Source organism: Balaenoptera musculus, chromosome 9 (assembly GCF_009873245.2).
Source record: "Balaenoptera musculus isolate JJ_BM4_2016_0621 chromosome 9, mBalMus1.pri.v3, whole genome shotgun sequence".
In the NCBI taxonomy this organism is placed as follows: Eukaryota; Metazoa; Chordata; class Mammalia; order Artiodactyla; family Balaenopteridae; genus Balaenoptera; species Balaenoptera musculus.
This window is the reverse complement of record NC_045793.1, coordinates 76,959,593-76,975,168: the sequence shown is the minus strand read 5'-3', so window position 1 is coordinate 76,975,168 and position 15,576 is coordinate 76,959,593. Positions and strand designations below refer to the sequence as shown.

The 15,576-nt window shown below is 39.5% G+C and overlaps 1 protein-coding gene across 1 annotated transcript in view; it reads left to right on the top strand.

Moving 5' to 3' along the window:
• Positions 1-15,576, top strand: part of IGF2BP3 (insulin like growth factor 2 mRNA binding protein 3) — a 148,698-nt gene that overhangs the window by 100,770 nt on the left and 32,352 nt on the right. Inside the window, exons 4-5 of the mRNA XM_036863772.1 lie at positions 12,235-12,286; positions 12,383-12,446. Of these exons, the coding sequence (XP_036719667.1) occupies positions 12,235-12,286; positions 12,383-12,446 (116 nt within the window). The remainder of the gene's footprint in view (positions 1-12,234; positions 12,287-12,382; positions 12,447-15,576) is intronic.

Below are 15,576 nucleotides of genomic sequence, written 5' to 3'. Positions count from 1 at the left end.
GTTTTTCTCCCAACTTCTATCAGTAGTCATTGTATGTATGTAATAATTATTAAAGATTTATTTATCAAAATGATCAGTGCACTTACAGTGTTTTTGCACACAGCTTTGCTTAAGGAAAATTAGTGAATTTGTTACAGGGTTCTGGTATTTTGATCTTTATTTTTTTTTTTACTTTTTATTTTTGGTTGCATTGGGTCTTGGTTGCTGCACGCGGGCTCCCTCTAGTTGTGGCGAGCGGAGGCTACTCTTTGTTGTGGTGCACGGGTTTCTCATTGCAGTGGCTTCTCTTGTTGCGGAGCACGGGCTGTAGGCGCACGGGCTTCAGTAATTGTGGCTTGCGGTCTCTAGAGTGCAGGCTCAGCAGTTGTGGTGCACGGGCTTAGTCGCTCCGCAGCATGTGGGATCTTCCCGGAGCAGGGCTCGAACCCGTGTCCCCTGCATTGGCAGGCAGATTCTTAACCACTGCGCCACCAGGGAGTTCCCTTGATCTTTATATTTATCTGAGGTATCACTAATGAGTAGGGCCTTTTCATTTCACAGTAGAGGTTATAATAGAACAATTGTATAGAAAGTGGTGGGAGGATAATTACTGAGATGACAGATGATGCACTGGTTGTGATATGAGTGAATTTGAATTTAAGCTAAACTTTTGGTCATGATTTAAATTCTGACAGATACAGTGCGTGATTTTTTTTTTTAATTTTAGAAAAACTGCTCGAAAAACTAAAATTTTTTTTTTGTCTGTAGAGTATAAAAAAATGAGAGAACATTTTTGTTAGAGCATAGTTGAAATACTGGGAAACTTAATCTTGGAAAAAATAAATCTGGTGAGATATAGTTTTATTTTACTCAGAAAGTCTTCCCTGTTCTCCGAAATTCAGAGAAGCAGCTTTTCTGTGAACCTGTCCTTGGTGTATTCAGAGATAATGACCTGGGTAGTGTCTATTACATACTGAAGTTTTAATGAATGGTACAAATATTATACCTTTGCCCAAGGATTGTTAAAATTGTTGAGAAGTACTGATACTTTGAATTGGACTTAAAAACTCAGGCATCACTTCAATGAGTATGAAGAACTTTGATATTTTCTCTACTTATATATTAGCATATACAAGTAGAGAGTATATAATGAGTCCCCCTGTGCCTGTCCGCCAGCTTCTACATTTATCAATTTTCTTCCCTTCATGTTGGTGTGAAAAGCTTTTGAAGAAGCCGTTTCCATTTGAGATGGTGGCCTTCTGAGAAATGGATGGTGTGATGTAATGAGCACTGGCTTTAGAGTTGCGGGGGGTTCCAAATCCTGACTCCACATGTCTTTGCTCTCTGACTGGGCATGTGGCCTTTCCTCTTAGAATCTCAGTTTTTGCATCTTGAAAACAGGGTTATTATCTACTTTTGACGGTTGTCTGGATGATTAAATGTGCTAATGTTATGTGAAGAATTGAAAGAATATTTGAAGGTTAGTTATTGTGTGTACACAGAGCTGCCAGTGACATGGGTTCTCTGTTGCCGTGTTGGATTTCCGAAGTCTGTAATTGTGTGCTAAGTCCTAGTCAAGATAGAGCACTGAGGTAGAGTCTAATTCCAACGTGGACAGATAAACGGCCTATTATAGTAAAGACAAGACCCAGAGTTAAGTACAAGGTGTTTACTGTGGAGGATGGGGAGTGTATTTGTTTCATGAAGCTGCCGTATTGAATTCCCACAAACTGGGAGGATTAAAACAACAGAAATGTGATCTCTCACAATTCTGGAGGGTAGCAGTCTGAAATCAAGGTGCTGGCGAGCCTCTCTCCTAGCTCCTGGTGGTTGCCAGCAATCATGGGTATTCCTTGGCTTGTAGTTGCATCATTCCAGTCTCTACCTAGGTGGTCATGTGGTGCTCCCCCTGTGTGTCTGTGTGTCCAGTTTTTCCTCTTATTAAAAGGGTGCCAGTCATTGGATTAGAGCCCATTCACAGGTACTGGTGGACATGAATTTTTAAAGGACACTCTTCAACCCAGCACAGGGGGTTAACCAAGACTGGGAGTGATCAGGGATTGCATTCTAGAGGATAACAAGAACCAAAATGCCATTTTAAAGATGGTTATTAAGGAATTAGTTGGGATTAGATGAGAGATGAGCTTGGAGAGCAATACACGATAATGTTTTGAACCATATTAAATTGCCTGGATTTTTTTCCCCTAAGAGACATGGGGAAGTTCAAGGGTTTTAAATTTAAAATTCACATAGTGTAGTGGCTATGTTTGTTGTATTCATGGCTGAATATGAATTTTGAAATAGCTTTTCTGTATTTGAGGAAATCACCAGGTTATGAATCTTCCAACCCATCTTAGAAATTGGTGCTCGAATTTTTAGCACCCCCTGCTACTAGGATGTGGAGAGCTGACCATGGTTTTGCTTCTAAAATACACCCATATAAGACTTCGATTCACTGAGCAGTAACAGAGACGCGGAGTTGCCATGTGGGGAGCAAGTACCTGGAGGTATGTTTTGAAGCGACCGAGTAGAAGCCGCAGAGCATAAAGTTTCCAAACCAAGTATGTGCTGGGCGTGGTGAGTTGTAGACAGGACTCTGGGAATCTCTGCAGTTGAAGAAGGAAGCAGGGAGGAGTAGTTTGAAGATCAGAAAATTGAGGACCCCCTCCCCGCCCCCCCACCCCGGACCCCCAAGATCTTTTGAAAACCCGAGGTAAACTTGGTTGGTGACTAAAGAGAGCCTCTAAGAGGTGAGCTTGCTATTTTATAGACTTGATTTCCTGAAAAGTTTGCAGTTAGCTAAATTGTCTTCCTCTAAGTATAACTTCTCCTTGTTTACTGATGGACCTTTGCTACTTATTTAAAACCTTTACAATTACTTGAGCCTGTCTATTTCCAGTCCCAATTTATCAGTAATAGGTGCTATTCCAAGTTGGTGCTCAGATCTTTTCTGAACAGCATGAAGCAGGATCATGTTACAGTCTGAGGCATGGGATCTGGATGAAAAGCTTGTGCAGTAGAATTTGGTGCCAAAAGCAATACTCAAGGGCTTAATTAGCAGTTTTTAAATATAGCAAATACATGGCTGGGCTCCAAGTAAAGCCTTGATTTTGAACACACACTACCAGAGACTGAGAGCAATGGGTGTGAGGACACCCTGGTGGATCCTCCTGCCCCACCTGACCAATGCATTTTCAGAATGGAGAAATGTCAAGGACATTTGTATGGGCTGCTTTTGTCACTAGTTTGACAACGCTCTGATGACTTGTCCACATCACTGTTCAAAAGCAGCTAAACTTATGACATGCATGTCTGTCACAGGAAACACGTAGCAGTGGAGGGAAGGGATTCCACTTGACTTTTGTCCCCAGGCCATTCTCTTCTAGCACCCTGACCTTGTCTTAGCACTATTGGTTCAGGGCTGCTACAGTGGGTTGGTGTGCTTAGAATCTTTCCTTCCTCTGCCCAGTCCCCAAGTAATTCATGCGTTTGGCTTTGTCATTTGTTCAGTTGAACCAAAAATATGTTCCATTTTAAAGATGGTTATTAAGGAATTAACTAATTTTTGGTTTGTTACTCCAGCACTGTCCAGTGAGAGCCTTAAGAATAGGAGAGGAGAACACTCATTTCTTTTATGTTTTTTTTGGCCGTACCGCACAGCGTGCGGGATCTTAGTTCCTCAACCAGGGATCAAACCCGTGCCCCCTGCAGTGGAAGCGTGGAGTCCTAACCACTGCACCACCAGGGAATTCCCAACACTCATTTCTTGGCATTACCTTTTTGGAAAACAATGTAAAGGCCAATATAATCCAATTTAATGATCTCATTTTTTTTTTCCTGATTGCAAAATTACATGGTCATTGTAGAAAATTTAGAAAGTCACAAGGAAAGAAGAAAAAACCTTTCTCCCAATGGTTACACTGTAATGTTAGACTCTCAGTTCAGTCTAGTATGATAGGCGCTTTTCTACAAGGTTGGCTTATGTCTAAGTTTATATCCTGTTATGTCTTAAACATTTTCTTCTTTATTGGAAGTTTGAGCTATAATTGACATACCATAAAATTCACCTCTTTGAAGCATACAATTCAATGTTTTTTAGTGTATTCACAAGGTTAGGAATCACCACTAATTCTGGAACACTTTTATTATCCCAAAGAGTAAACTCACAGCATTAACAGTCACTGCCCTTCCTCCCTTCCACCCTCTTCCCAGCCGCTGGCAACCATTAATCTTTCTGTCTCTATGGATTCACCTATTGTGGATATTTCATGTAAATGAAATTATACAGTACGTGGCCTCTTTCACTTAGCATAATATTCTCAAGGTGCATCTATGTTGTAGTATGTACTTCATTTCTTTTTATGGCTTGATGATATTCCAGTGTGTGAGTATACCACGTATTGTTTACCCATTCATCAGTTCCAGATATTTCATTATAAGGCCCCATGGAGCCCAGTAGAATAACTGCTGCACATCTGAAGGACTAGTTCTTACGGGCAAATATTTTTGTCAGTATTTACTTTGGAACCAACCCCTTTCTTTATTTTTCTTCTCCAGATGCTGTTGTCTTTTATTTTTAAATAAGCTTTAATGGGGGCAGTGAGATGGTCTGCTACCACTTTTGGAGGCCACTACAGTTTTGGATATTTTTCACCTCATTTAGACAAGTCACTTCTTTTTCTTCCCCCCACAGGAATTCTGAAAAGTTGTATTTTACTTATCCCCATGAAATAAGAAAAAAAAATTTTTTTTTTCTTTTTTTTTAAACGTAAAATGCACCATGTACTGTATTCCTACAGGAGAGGCCTTCCGTTTTGAACAGACAAAATGGGAACCTAATTCTCTGCTTACAGTTTTACATTCTTGACGCTTGGAAAATTTTTCTACTGGCTAGTTTCTCGTTTCATATACCCCACACCTGGTTTCTCCTCCACTTACTACATAGGTCTAAGGAAGGGGGCTGTAGGTGCATTTGTGATCCACGTGGTCCACACTCTCTAGCCCTGCACACTTTGGGTCAGATGTCTGGTGAGGTGGCATAGGGTGGTAGGAGTTTTTCTGGAGGCTAGCAATTTTTTTTTTTTTAATAAATTTATTTATTTTTGGCTGTGTTGGGTCTTCGTTGCTGCACACGGACTTTCTCTAGTTGCAGCGAGCGGGGGCTACTCTTCTTTGCGGTGCACGGGCTTCTCACTGCGGTGGCTCCTCTTGTTGCGGAGCACGGGCTCTGGAGCACAGGCTCAGTAGTTGTGGCGCACGGGCTTCTTTGCTCCGCGGCATGTGGGATCCTCCCGGACCAGGGCTCGAACCCGTGTCCCCTGCATTGGCAGGCGGATTCTTAACCACTGTGCCACCAGGGAAGCCCTGGAGGCTAGCAATTTTAATTTAACCATAAGCTGTATGATTGTGAATCTTCGGCTGTCCTGTTAGTCTCAAACTCAGTGTCTGTCCAACCAGCTCCCTCTAACTGGATCCCCCAAGGGCTTGCTTCTATTCCAGCACACTCAACGAGGGGATACGTGACACAGGTGAATTCCAGGTGGAAATAGACAGTGGTCTATTTGTTGTGTTTATTTTAATCACCATATATATTCCTTTTGCAAGTTTAAGAAAAATTAACTGTATGGCCTATTGCCAGGGTCCTTCCTAGGGCCTAGAGAGCGTTCATGCAAGCAAGCACTTAGAAGCTTAAGGAAATTACTGGGAAATTGGACTTGTGATACTTATCTTAATGAGGATGGAGGCAGAGATTGAGGGAAAGAGAAGATATGGGCAACTTTTTATTCCAGCGTGCTCTTTTTGCCTTGGGTTGAAAAAGATAGATAAGTCACTTCTTAATTAGTGCCTTTACCCAGAATTATGTTGGGATCATCCTCAGGCTTTTGAACTCGTGTCTTCCCCCTTTCCTCTAGTAATTTGTAGCTGTTGGAAGTGGTAACCCCTGCCGCATTTTATTTATCCACTTGGATTGCTTCTACCTTTTGGTGATTGTGAATAATGTTGCTATGAACATAGGTGTACAAATATCTCTGAGTCCCTGCTTGCAGTTCTTCTGGGTAGGTACCCAGAAGTGAAATTGTTGGATCATATGGTAATTCTATTTTTTATTATTATTTTTTGAGGAACTACCATACTGTTTTCCATAGAGGCTGCACTATTTTACATTCCTCCCAGCAATGTATGAAAGTTCTAATTTTTCTACATCCTTGCCAAGACATTTCATTTTCATTGCTGTTTTTTAAATTATAGCCATTCTAGTGGGTATGAAGTGGTATCTTATTGTGATTTTGATTTGCATTTCCTTAATGACTTATGGTTTTAAGCATCTTTTCTTTCTTTTTTTTTTTAATTAATTTATTTATTTTTGGCTGCATTGGGTCTTTGTTGCCACGCGCGGGCTTCTCATTGCGGTGGCTTCTCTTGTTGCGGAGCACAGGCTCTAGACACGCAGGCTTCAGTAGTTGTGGCGTGCAGGCTCTAGAGCGCAGGCTCAGTAGTTGTGGTGCACGGGCTTAGTTGCTCCGCGACATGTGGGATCTTCCTGGACCAGGGCTCGAACCCATGCCCCCTGCATTGGCAGGCAGATTCCTAACCACTGCGCCACCAGGGAAGTCCCTAAGCATTTTTTCATGTGAAACACATACTTCTAAAAACATGTGGAGAGACCCACCAAACTGACAGTGGTTTCTTTTAGCACTTGGTGGAGTAACTGGTAGGGAAGTTATTACCTAGTCAAAAGGGACCCTAACTTTGCGTTATTTAGAGTGTTTTTTTTTTTAAACCAGTATTTCTCTTAGTAAAATATAGAACAAGTTAATGCTGGTTAATATCTTCATCTGATTTGAGGTACATAAAAATAAACTGTTGAGCACTTGGAACATGGGTGGGGAAGTTTATTGACCCTGGGAGTTGATAAAGTTCTTTGCCTACCAAAGGATGATTTTGATCTTGCAGCAAAGTAAGGGTTAAATTGCTTTCAGTCTGTACCATTATATTTTATTCTAATTGTGTGGGGAAATGCGGTAGCTTACTTGACGAAGTGGTTAAGAGTGTGAGCTCTGGAATCTGACAGCTGGGGTTTAAATCATTTCTCCATCACTTAACCCTCTATCCAAGTTGAAATACTGTTTAACTTCCCCATGTCATAACTTACCCATCTATAAAATAGGATGTTACTTCATGGGATTTGTGTGGATTAACTGAGTTAAAACAGATTGAACATTTGGGACAGTGCTGCTGCTAGAAAGCACTCAAATGTTATCACTCATAATTTATTACTAAAAAAAGGCCAGTGTTGTTGGAGAGGAGAGAGTGCCATTAGATGATGGGCAGGTCACACGGGGCCTTCAGGGCCCTCATTAGGGAGTTTGCTTTTTGTTTTTTTTTTTTTTTTGGCCACGCCATGTGGCATGTGGGATCCTAGTTCCCCGACCAGGGATCGAACCCACAGGGATCTTAACCACTGGACCACCAGGGAGGTCGTCTTTAGGGACTTTGGATCCTATCCCAAATACAAAGGGAAGTTCCTAGAGTTTACAGTAGGGTATGAGTTGATTAGCTCAGCTTTTAAAAATCAGTCTAGCCCAATACTATCCAATAGAAAGCTAATTCAGGCTTTCTATTGGATAGTTTAAAATTTTCTAGAAGCCATGTTAAAAAAGAGAGAAAACAAGTGAAAATTAATTTTGATAATATTTTATTTAACGCAGTATATCTAATATATTACAATTTTAATGTGATCAATATTTTAAAAATTGAGATTTTATATTTTTTGTACTAAGTATTCAAAGTCTGCAGTTTGTTTTACACTTAAGCACATCTCAGGTGTGGATTAGCCACATTTAAAGTGTGTAATAGCCACATGTAGCCAGTGGCTGTGACCCTGGATGATGCCGGTCTGTTATGAGAACAATTAGAAACAAAATGAATATGGGAGACAACTTAGGAGCATGTTGCTGTAGTCCAGAGAGAGATGCTGGAGGCTTGGTCTAGGGTGGTGGCAGAAGAGAAAGCAGCTGGCAGGCCCAGAGCAATAGGTAGGAGGTAGCATATGTAGGTGGACTTTTATTGATGAGCTTGAGGGAGATGCAGGTGCAGTTAACAAGGTTGAATGCAACGTTCCTGGTGTACATAACTGTAGATGGTGTTGCCTCTTACCGTAAAACGCAGTAGCAGAGGAGAAAGGGACTCAATATTGGGCTTGGGCACAGGTGTCAGGTCTCAAGCATTGCCTGAATAGGGTCCCTTCTGGTGTTCATCTTTCTCTGTGACTTTGAGGTGTGTGTGAGTGGATGGTAGCTTGGACTGTTCTCTCTCTTGGTCGCTGTGATCACATAATTTTATGGAATCCTAAATTATAGTCTCCTCCCCACGTTAGAGGATGTAACTTGTGAAAGTTGAGGATGACTAGAAAGTTGGGAGGTCTGGAAGGTCTGTGTGTTACACTGGAGGCTGAGAGTCCCTCTGGGTGGTTTTTTTTTTCTTTTTTTTTCTTTTTTTTGGCCGTGCTGTGCGGCTTGTGGAATTTTTGTTCCCCAACCAGGGATTGAGCCAGGGCCCTGGCAGTGGAAGTGTGGGGTCCTAACCACTGGACTGCCAGGGAATTCCCTCCCTCTGGGTTTTATCAGTGATGAAGGTGATGTGCAACTTGGCTTGTGAGGTTGTCAGGGACCTGGTCTGTGTATGTTGACCTCCTTGAGTTGAAAGTCCTTTTCAGAGGGAATGGTTTGAATGTTATCCAATTATAATGGTAACATTGTATAACAATCTACATTAAGGTAGATATTTCTAAAAACTACCTTGTATTTGAAATTTGTACCATTATTTATTAGAAATGCTATTGGGATGTGCAGTATAGAATTGTTCTTTGTTTATTAATGTAGCTGGTCTTCTATAGATAGATGTAAAAGAACAAAGCTCCCGGGATGATTTTATCCGTATCTGGCAACAACTGGTTCCTGTTTCTGTATAATGTGTTGAGCTGTATTTGAAGGAAGCTCCCTTCATCTCCGATGGCTTTTCTCCTGCCCCTGCTGAAATGAGGAATAGGCAGAATGACTTCTTTCTTGTAACCCCTCCTCAAAGTCTGAGTCTGGTTTTGGTGTTCAGGAGATTACTGGTCTGTGTGTATGTGTGTGAGTGCGCGTGAGTGAAAGGTGTGCTGGGGCAAGAGAGTGTTAAATATCCAGCTTTTAATTTTAATTTTACTGGTTTTTAGAATGCTTGTGACTTTCCACGTCTGCATCTTTTTTATATGAATTTGTGATAAATTCCTACTTGTTTATATCACTATGGACTTTTTATTATTATTATTATTTTTTTTACTATGGACTTTAAGTGAACCTGGAATTTGTTTCCTTTGTGCTTAGGACCAAAACTATTCTGTGGCTTCTTTTTAACCCCTCCCTTACCTTTTTTTGTTCCTCAGTGTTTGGCTCACGGGTAACTAAGACACGGTCCCTTCCCTTACGAAGTTTAGAAGCGAGTGCAGCCCTGTGTGGAGGAGCCACACTGAAGGGGGCGCCTGGACTGTAATGACCAACACTGTCCCATCATCTTCTAAAACACATGCGTCCAACAAGGAGGATTGGGGTCTGTGATCATACACATATGAATTATCTGGAGTATGGAAGCCAGTATAACTGTTAGGAATAAGTTCCTTGTGATACACCTGACAAATAATCACATCACTATGGTTAAAAATCACTAGTTTAGTGGGAGAATAAAGATCGGTGAAGAGATTATAAAATGACATTACTTTCATCTCGAGGATTAGGTCAGCTAAGGTGCTGTGGAAATGGGGATGCTAATTTACATACAATAAAATTACCATTTTTAGTGGATAGGACTGTAGTTTCTAATTTCTAGAGATTTTACACATGGGACAGTTGACAACCAATAGCATTTATTATTACTTAGAATGTTTAACTCTTACAAGCAGTTTTGTTTTGAACATACTAAACTTTATATATAATATATGCAGTGAAAAATTTGACGGACATTTCCTCAGTTTTTTTCAAGTTAAAAATTTACTTGTATTAATTGTGTCTGTGTGTATATATATATTCACATATAAATATATGTGTCTATTTGTGTGTATACATATATCAATGTATATATAATTCATATATCACTTTGCCAGTGGGCCTTCTGGAGGCATTAGTTTCATTAGCATTATTGTAGGTTTAGTCAACATTGTTTATAAATCATGGGTATTTAACTTTTGTAGTGTTTTCTCTGTAGTAGTAAAAGTTAATGTAGTGTAAGGTAAGCTACGTGGAGACTAACGTATTTAGTGAACAAATTGCTTTTAGGAAGAATTAAGAATGATGTTTATTTAAATTAACATCTATTAAATTGGCACTTACCCCCTACTTCCTACACGCCTCCTCCACCATCTCTAGCTGCCTCCGTACCTCTGCCCCTCAAGGTACCCAAATTTCATAAAGCTCTACTATTGGAGTGGCTTTCATTTAAAAGCTAAATTTTAAATGGTAGATGTACCTTTCCTGCTGCTTTAATTATTTAAGTTGGAATGAATACCTTGTTAGAATTTTTTAATTTACACAGAAAACATTTATTGGTATTAAAATTTTTTTTTTAGTTTTAAAAATATAAGTAGATTGCTATTTAAAATTTTTTAAAGGCATTACATGTTGCATACTATCTATTTGCATGGCATTGTGAAAGGTTTCCTATTTTTTGGCCTTTATAAATTAGGTCTCTTAACATTACATTCACAGCAGACTTACCTCTAAAACAGGTGAGCACTGTTATAAACAGTACTGTTCCTAATAAGCTCTACTAGTACTTCCTCCTGAGAATGCTTCACTTCATTTATGAACTATTTGAATGTCCTTTTCTGCCTGTATATTTTATGTGCTGGGGCTAGTACAGTGAACAAAAACTTCCTGTTCATGCTGAGCATGCATTCTAATGGCTGAGACAGACAAATGAAATTTTATGTAGTCAGTTCAGTGTTCTGAATTAAAAGTAAAAAATTAAGCTTTATGATTTAAGCAGTAGCTATAATTTGAGACAAAGATCATTGTGCTTCTAGACCTCACCCACAGGAAATTCCCCATGTCAAAACTTACCTATGAAAATACTAACCATTCCATTCACAAATAGGTGTTAACCTTATTTAACATGGAAAAAATAAATAAATAAAAAGTTCATCTCCAGACAAACCTTGCTATAGATTTCAGTCTGGACTCAGCAGACAAAATAAAAGCCTGAAAGGTACCACATAAGATAAACATTGCTTTAGAAGAATTTGCTTAAAGTTTAGTAGGAAATTACCATAAAAACTTATTTATAGTGAGTTTCTTAATGGTTTACTGTGTCCTGGGGGCCAGAAAACATTCTCAAGGGAGTGTCCTTCAAATTTTGCAATTAAATTGATGAGTAAATGGTTCACTATAAATTAATAGAAGTTTATTTTGTTTTACTTGTCAAGAAAAACCTGTTACAGTTCTTGGAAGCGAATGATAGTTGAATTTGGTTTATACGGATGAGATGTACACCTGCAGTTTATACTATAATAAAATTCAGTTGCTGTTTTAACAGCCTTTCATTAGAATAACATGCATGTGCAATAATGCAGCTACGGGAAAGATAGACAGTTTCCAACTGTACTTTTTCCAACTCAGTGTAGGCTTAGAAGACTGACAGCACAGACTCATTTCTTTTTATACTTTCTACTGTCCAAGAATTGATAAACCACTTAGATTAGTCTTTAGTTCAAGACTCCAGGCAGAATATCTTTCTTCATTTTGCTAGCCTGCCTTGAGAGTAGTCTGTTTCGATACATCTGTTCCAGCTGTAAAAGGAAGTTCTTTGAAAAGGAACATCTTAAAGACAAAACTTAACGTGGGCCCTTGTCTTGTGACTTGCTATACAAGGAGGAAGTGTGATGATGTGTTGGTGGTGTGTGTATGAGAATTACATGCTTGCTTGTCCTCCAGCCTCAGGAACCAGCAGCTGTAGCTTTGAATGTTTTGCTGAGCCCCTATACTTCTTGGTTAAATCTGCTCGAAGTCAGGGACCTCGGGAGAGGCAGAAGAGAAAAACCCACCGTATGCTCCCTATGGGGCCCTTCCCTCACTTCTGTAGGCCCAAACCCCAGTTATTATTTTTTTTGGGGCGGGGGACTCATTTCCATCACAATTCCTTTGTGATTTTAAAACCTATTCCTGCCCTTGTTAATAATGTGGGAAATTGAAAATTTGTCATTTTCTCTCCCCCTCCTGCTAGGTGCTGGATAGTTTACTAGTCCAGTATGGAGTGGTGGAAAGCTGTGAGCAAGGTACATGTCTTCTCAATTGCTTTCAAATTTGTAAAAGGAAGAAAGCAGAAAGAAAACTAACCTTTTTTTTCCTCTTCATTTTTTTTCTTCCTCTAGTGAACACTGACTCGGAAACTGCAGTCGTTAATGTAACCTATTCCAGTAAGGAGCAAGCTAGACAGTAAGCAGTTTGAAACTTTTAATCTCTGTGTAATAACTAGGTTAAATATAGTACTTATATTTTGGGCTGGTGGGTAGCAGACATAAACTTTATTTTGCAAAGTTTGACCTTGCAATTCTTAAGTTTGAATGTCTAATAAGAACCTACATTGGTTAAAGTTTTTATTACATTTTCAGTATATCTTTAATGCCAAGAATATAGTGACATAGTATGAAGCTGAATTGCATCCTGTTTGCAAAAAGCTCTCGGCCTGGGTGTCATTGCCAAATGACATTAAAGACTTTTTTCCCCTTATTATTGGTTATGATAACATATATTGTTGCTGTTTTGCCCAAAGCTGGTAAGTTTATCATGTGTTAAACTAACAACAGTGTTAAATGTTAAGTTTTCTTGTTCGCTGATTTTTCTGATTACTGTTGTCATGTAGGAGTGTGCAGAAGTGGGATTAATGTAATTTGGTGGAAAAAAATATATTCCGATGCAATAGGCAAAGTTTCACAGATCAAAAAAATCTTCCCTAGGAAAAGATAATTCTGTAGGCTTGGGAATAATCTAATGAACTGATTGACCACTAGAGAGAGGAAATGAGGATCCCACCAATACTGCTTTTGACTGATCTGCTCAGAACACAAACGTGGAGGGATGGCATGCAAGGTGCTCAGCAGTGCTGAGTGTCAGCAGACCATGGAAATTTTGACCACCGCCAGCTAAAGTGCAGGCAGGAACAGACTGTCTGTGCTCTGTGTGGGAAAAGAAAGGACCGTGCTGGCTGACCCTGAGCCCTAAAGGGGAAAGGCGAAACCAGCAGCAAGAGTGGGAATAGAGCCAGGTTACCAAAGGCAGTACCCACGCATGCAGGGACTATGAAGAGAAAGATAGGGGTGGGAAAGAGATGGAAATTTGCATAACACAAGTGGAACTTTATTTTTTAAATTGGTAATATTCACATGGTTCAGAATTTTAAAGGTCTAAAGATGTATGTAGTGCAGATCTTCCTCCCAGTGTTGTTCCCACCTACCTTGTTCCCTTCCTTGGAGATAACCATGTGGAAGAACAGTACGTGTGTGTATTCTTCCTCCTTTTTACCCAAATGATACCATAACATTTGAGTGTTTTATACATGTAAATATATCTCTTATAGTTGCATAGAATTTGATTGTATGGATATGGAATGACTTATTCCCAAATTGGATTTTTAGTTCTCTTGCAGTTATGAACAATGATGTATTGAATCCCTTTTGCAGTCATTTTGCAAGTGTGCGAGTAGAGCCATAGGTTAAATTCCTAGAAGTAGATTTGCTGAGTCAAGATGGATGTGCATTTAAAAAATTTTGTTGGATATTGATGAGTTATCCTTCCTAAAGCTTGAACTAGTTTAAATTCCCATCAGCACTGTGAGTGAGTCCATTTCTCCTTAATTCTCCCTAACACAGGGCTTTATCAAACTTTGCCCATCAAGTGGGTGAAAAGTAGTATCTAATTATGTTAATTTCACTTTTCTTTCTCAGGAGCAAGACTCGAGATTCACTTTTAATGTTTTAAGATGAGACTCTTAATATTTTTTTTTTGATTTTTTTAAATTGAAGTATAGTTGATTTACAATGTTGTACCACCTCTGCTGTACAGCAGAGTGACTCAGTTTTACATATATCTACATTCTTTTTTAAAATATTCTTTTCCATTATGGTTTATCCCAGGAGATTGGATATAGTTCCCTGTGCTATACAGTAGGACCTTGTTGTTTATCCATTCTAAATGTAATAGTTTGCATCTACCAACCCCAAATTCCCAGTTCATCCCTCTCCCTCCCCCCCACCCCCCTTGGCAACCACAAGTCTGATCTCCATGTCTGTGGAGGCTCTTAATATATCTTAAAATACTCATTTTTTCCTTCTGTTTGTATTGTTCATTTATTTTAAAAATGTTAACAGTTTATGTGAGGACATTATAGAAGTTGTGGTATATGTTGTAAAACAAACTCATTTCTCACAAACTTTATTCTTCAATCATGATATAAGAGGAATAACAAGAAAATTTCACATTTTTTACCCGAAGTAGATTGGGGGTAAAAGTGAGCAGTGAGAACACAGGGGCTCCATTCATTTACATGTGTTAGTCTTAACAAAGGCTGTAATAAATATTACTTGGTAGAGCCAACTCTGTGTTAGATGGGAGATAAGGGACAGCATGATAAACCCAAGGATATTTGGAGATTGTCAGAGGCTGTCCCAGTTGTGTTATTTGACAGTTTATGTGAGGCTAGCTGGGTAGAGGGGAAGTGTCTAATTTAACAGTTAACACGGCTGTACGGGAGAGCGCATGTTGGAGACAGACCCACATAGCTTTGCAGATGTTTGGAGTGAGCCTTCATGGGGACTGGCTGACATTTAGCACCCACAACCCCCTGTAAAAATTCCGAAGCATTAAGAGTACAGGCATGGGAAGGGCAGACTGCTAGCCAAGGCAGAATGACTGCTGAAGGTACTCTCAGCATGACAGCAAGCTGAATGTGGAGGCATTTTAATTCTGAAAGCACTTTGTAGTGATAGAGATTGTCAGGATCCTGTTGATCACAAGGAGGGACGAAAAGACTGTGAGGAGTTTGTCGTTTAGGCAGTTATATAATCTAAACAAATAAATTGGGCATTTCAATGAATGAAAAATCATCATGTCCTTCATTCTAGTAGTCAACCCGTTAACATTTATTGAGTACCAGTTATTGACCAAAAGTTGCCAGTGCATAAAGGCAAAGTCTCTGTCCTCAAGGATGGGCCTTCCAGTGCTGGAAAAGTATTTGGAGAGGGATCACCTGATTTAATTCCTGTCCAAGTTGAGTTTCCTTCTAGGAATACTGGGTCATCTCCCCCTCAAGAATTCCAAAGATCAAAGAGAATTAGAAAATAAGTGAGTATTCAGAGAAAGTTAATAGATTTAAAGAATGGACAAATCAATTTTGTGTACAATGTTATGAAAACTATTAAGTTTTCTAGTAAGTTATTTTAAAAAGATGTGAAGTGCATTATCATTCTTTGAGGAGAATTAATTTTATTTGAGAGGCATTCGATGTAGTGGAGAAAGCATGGACCCTGAAGTCAGGCAGCTCTGACTGTAATCTTGACCTCTCTGAGCT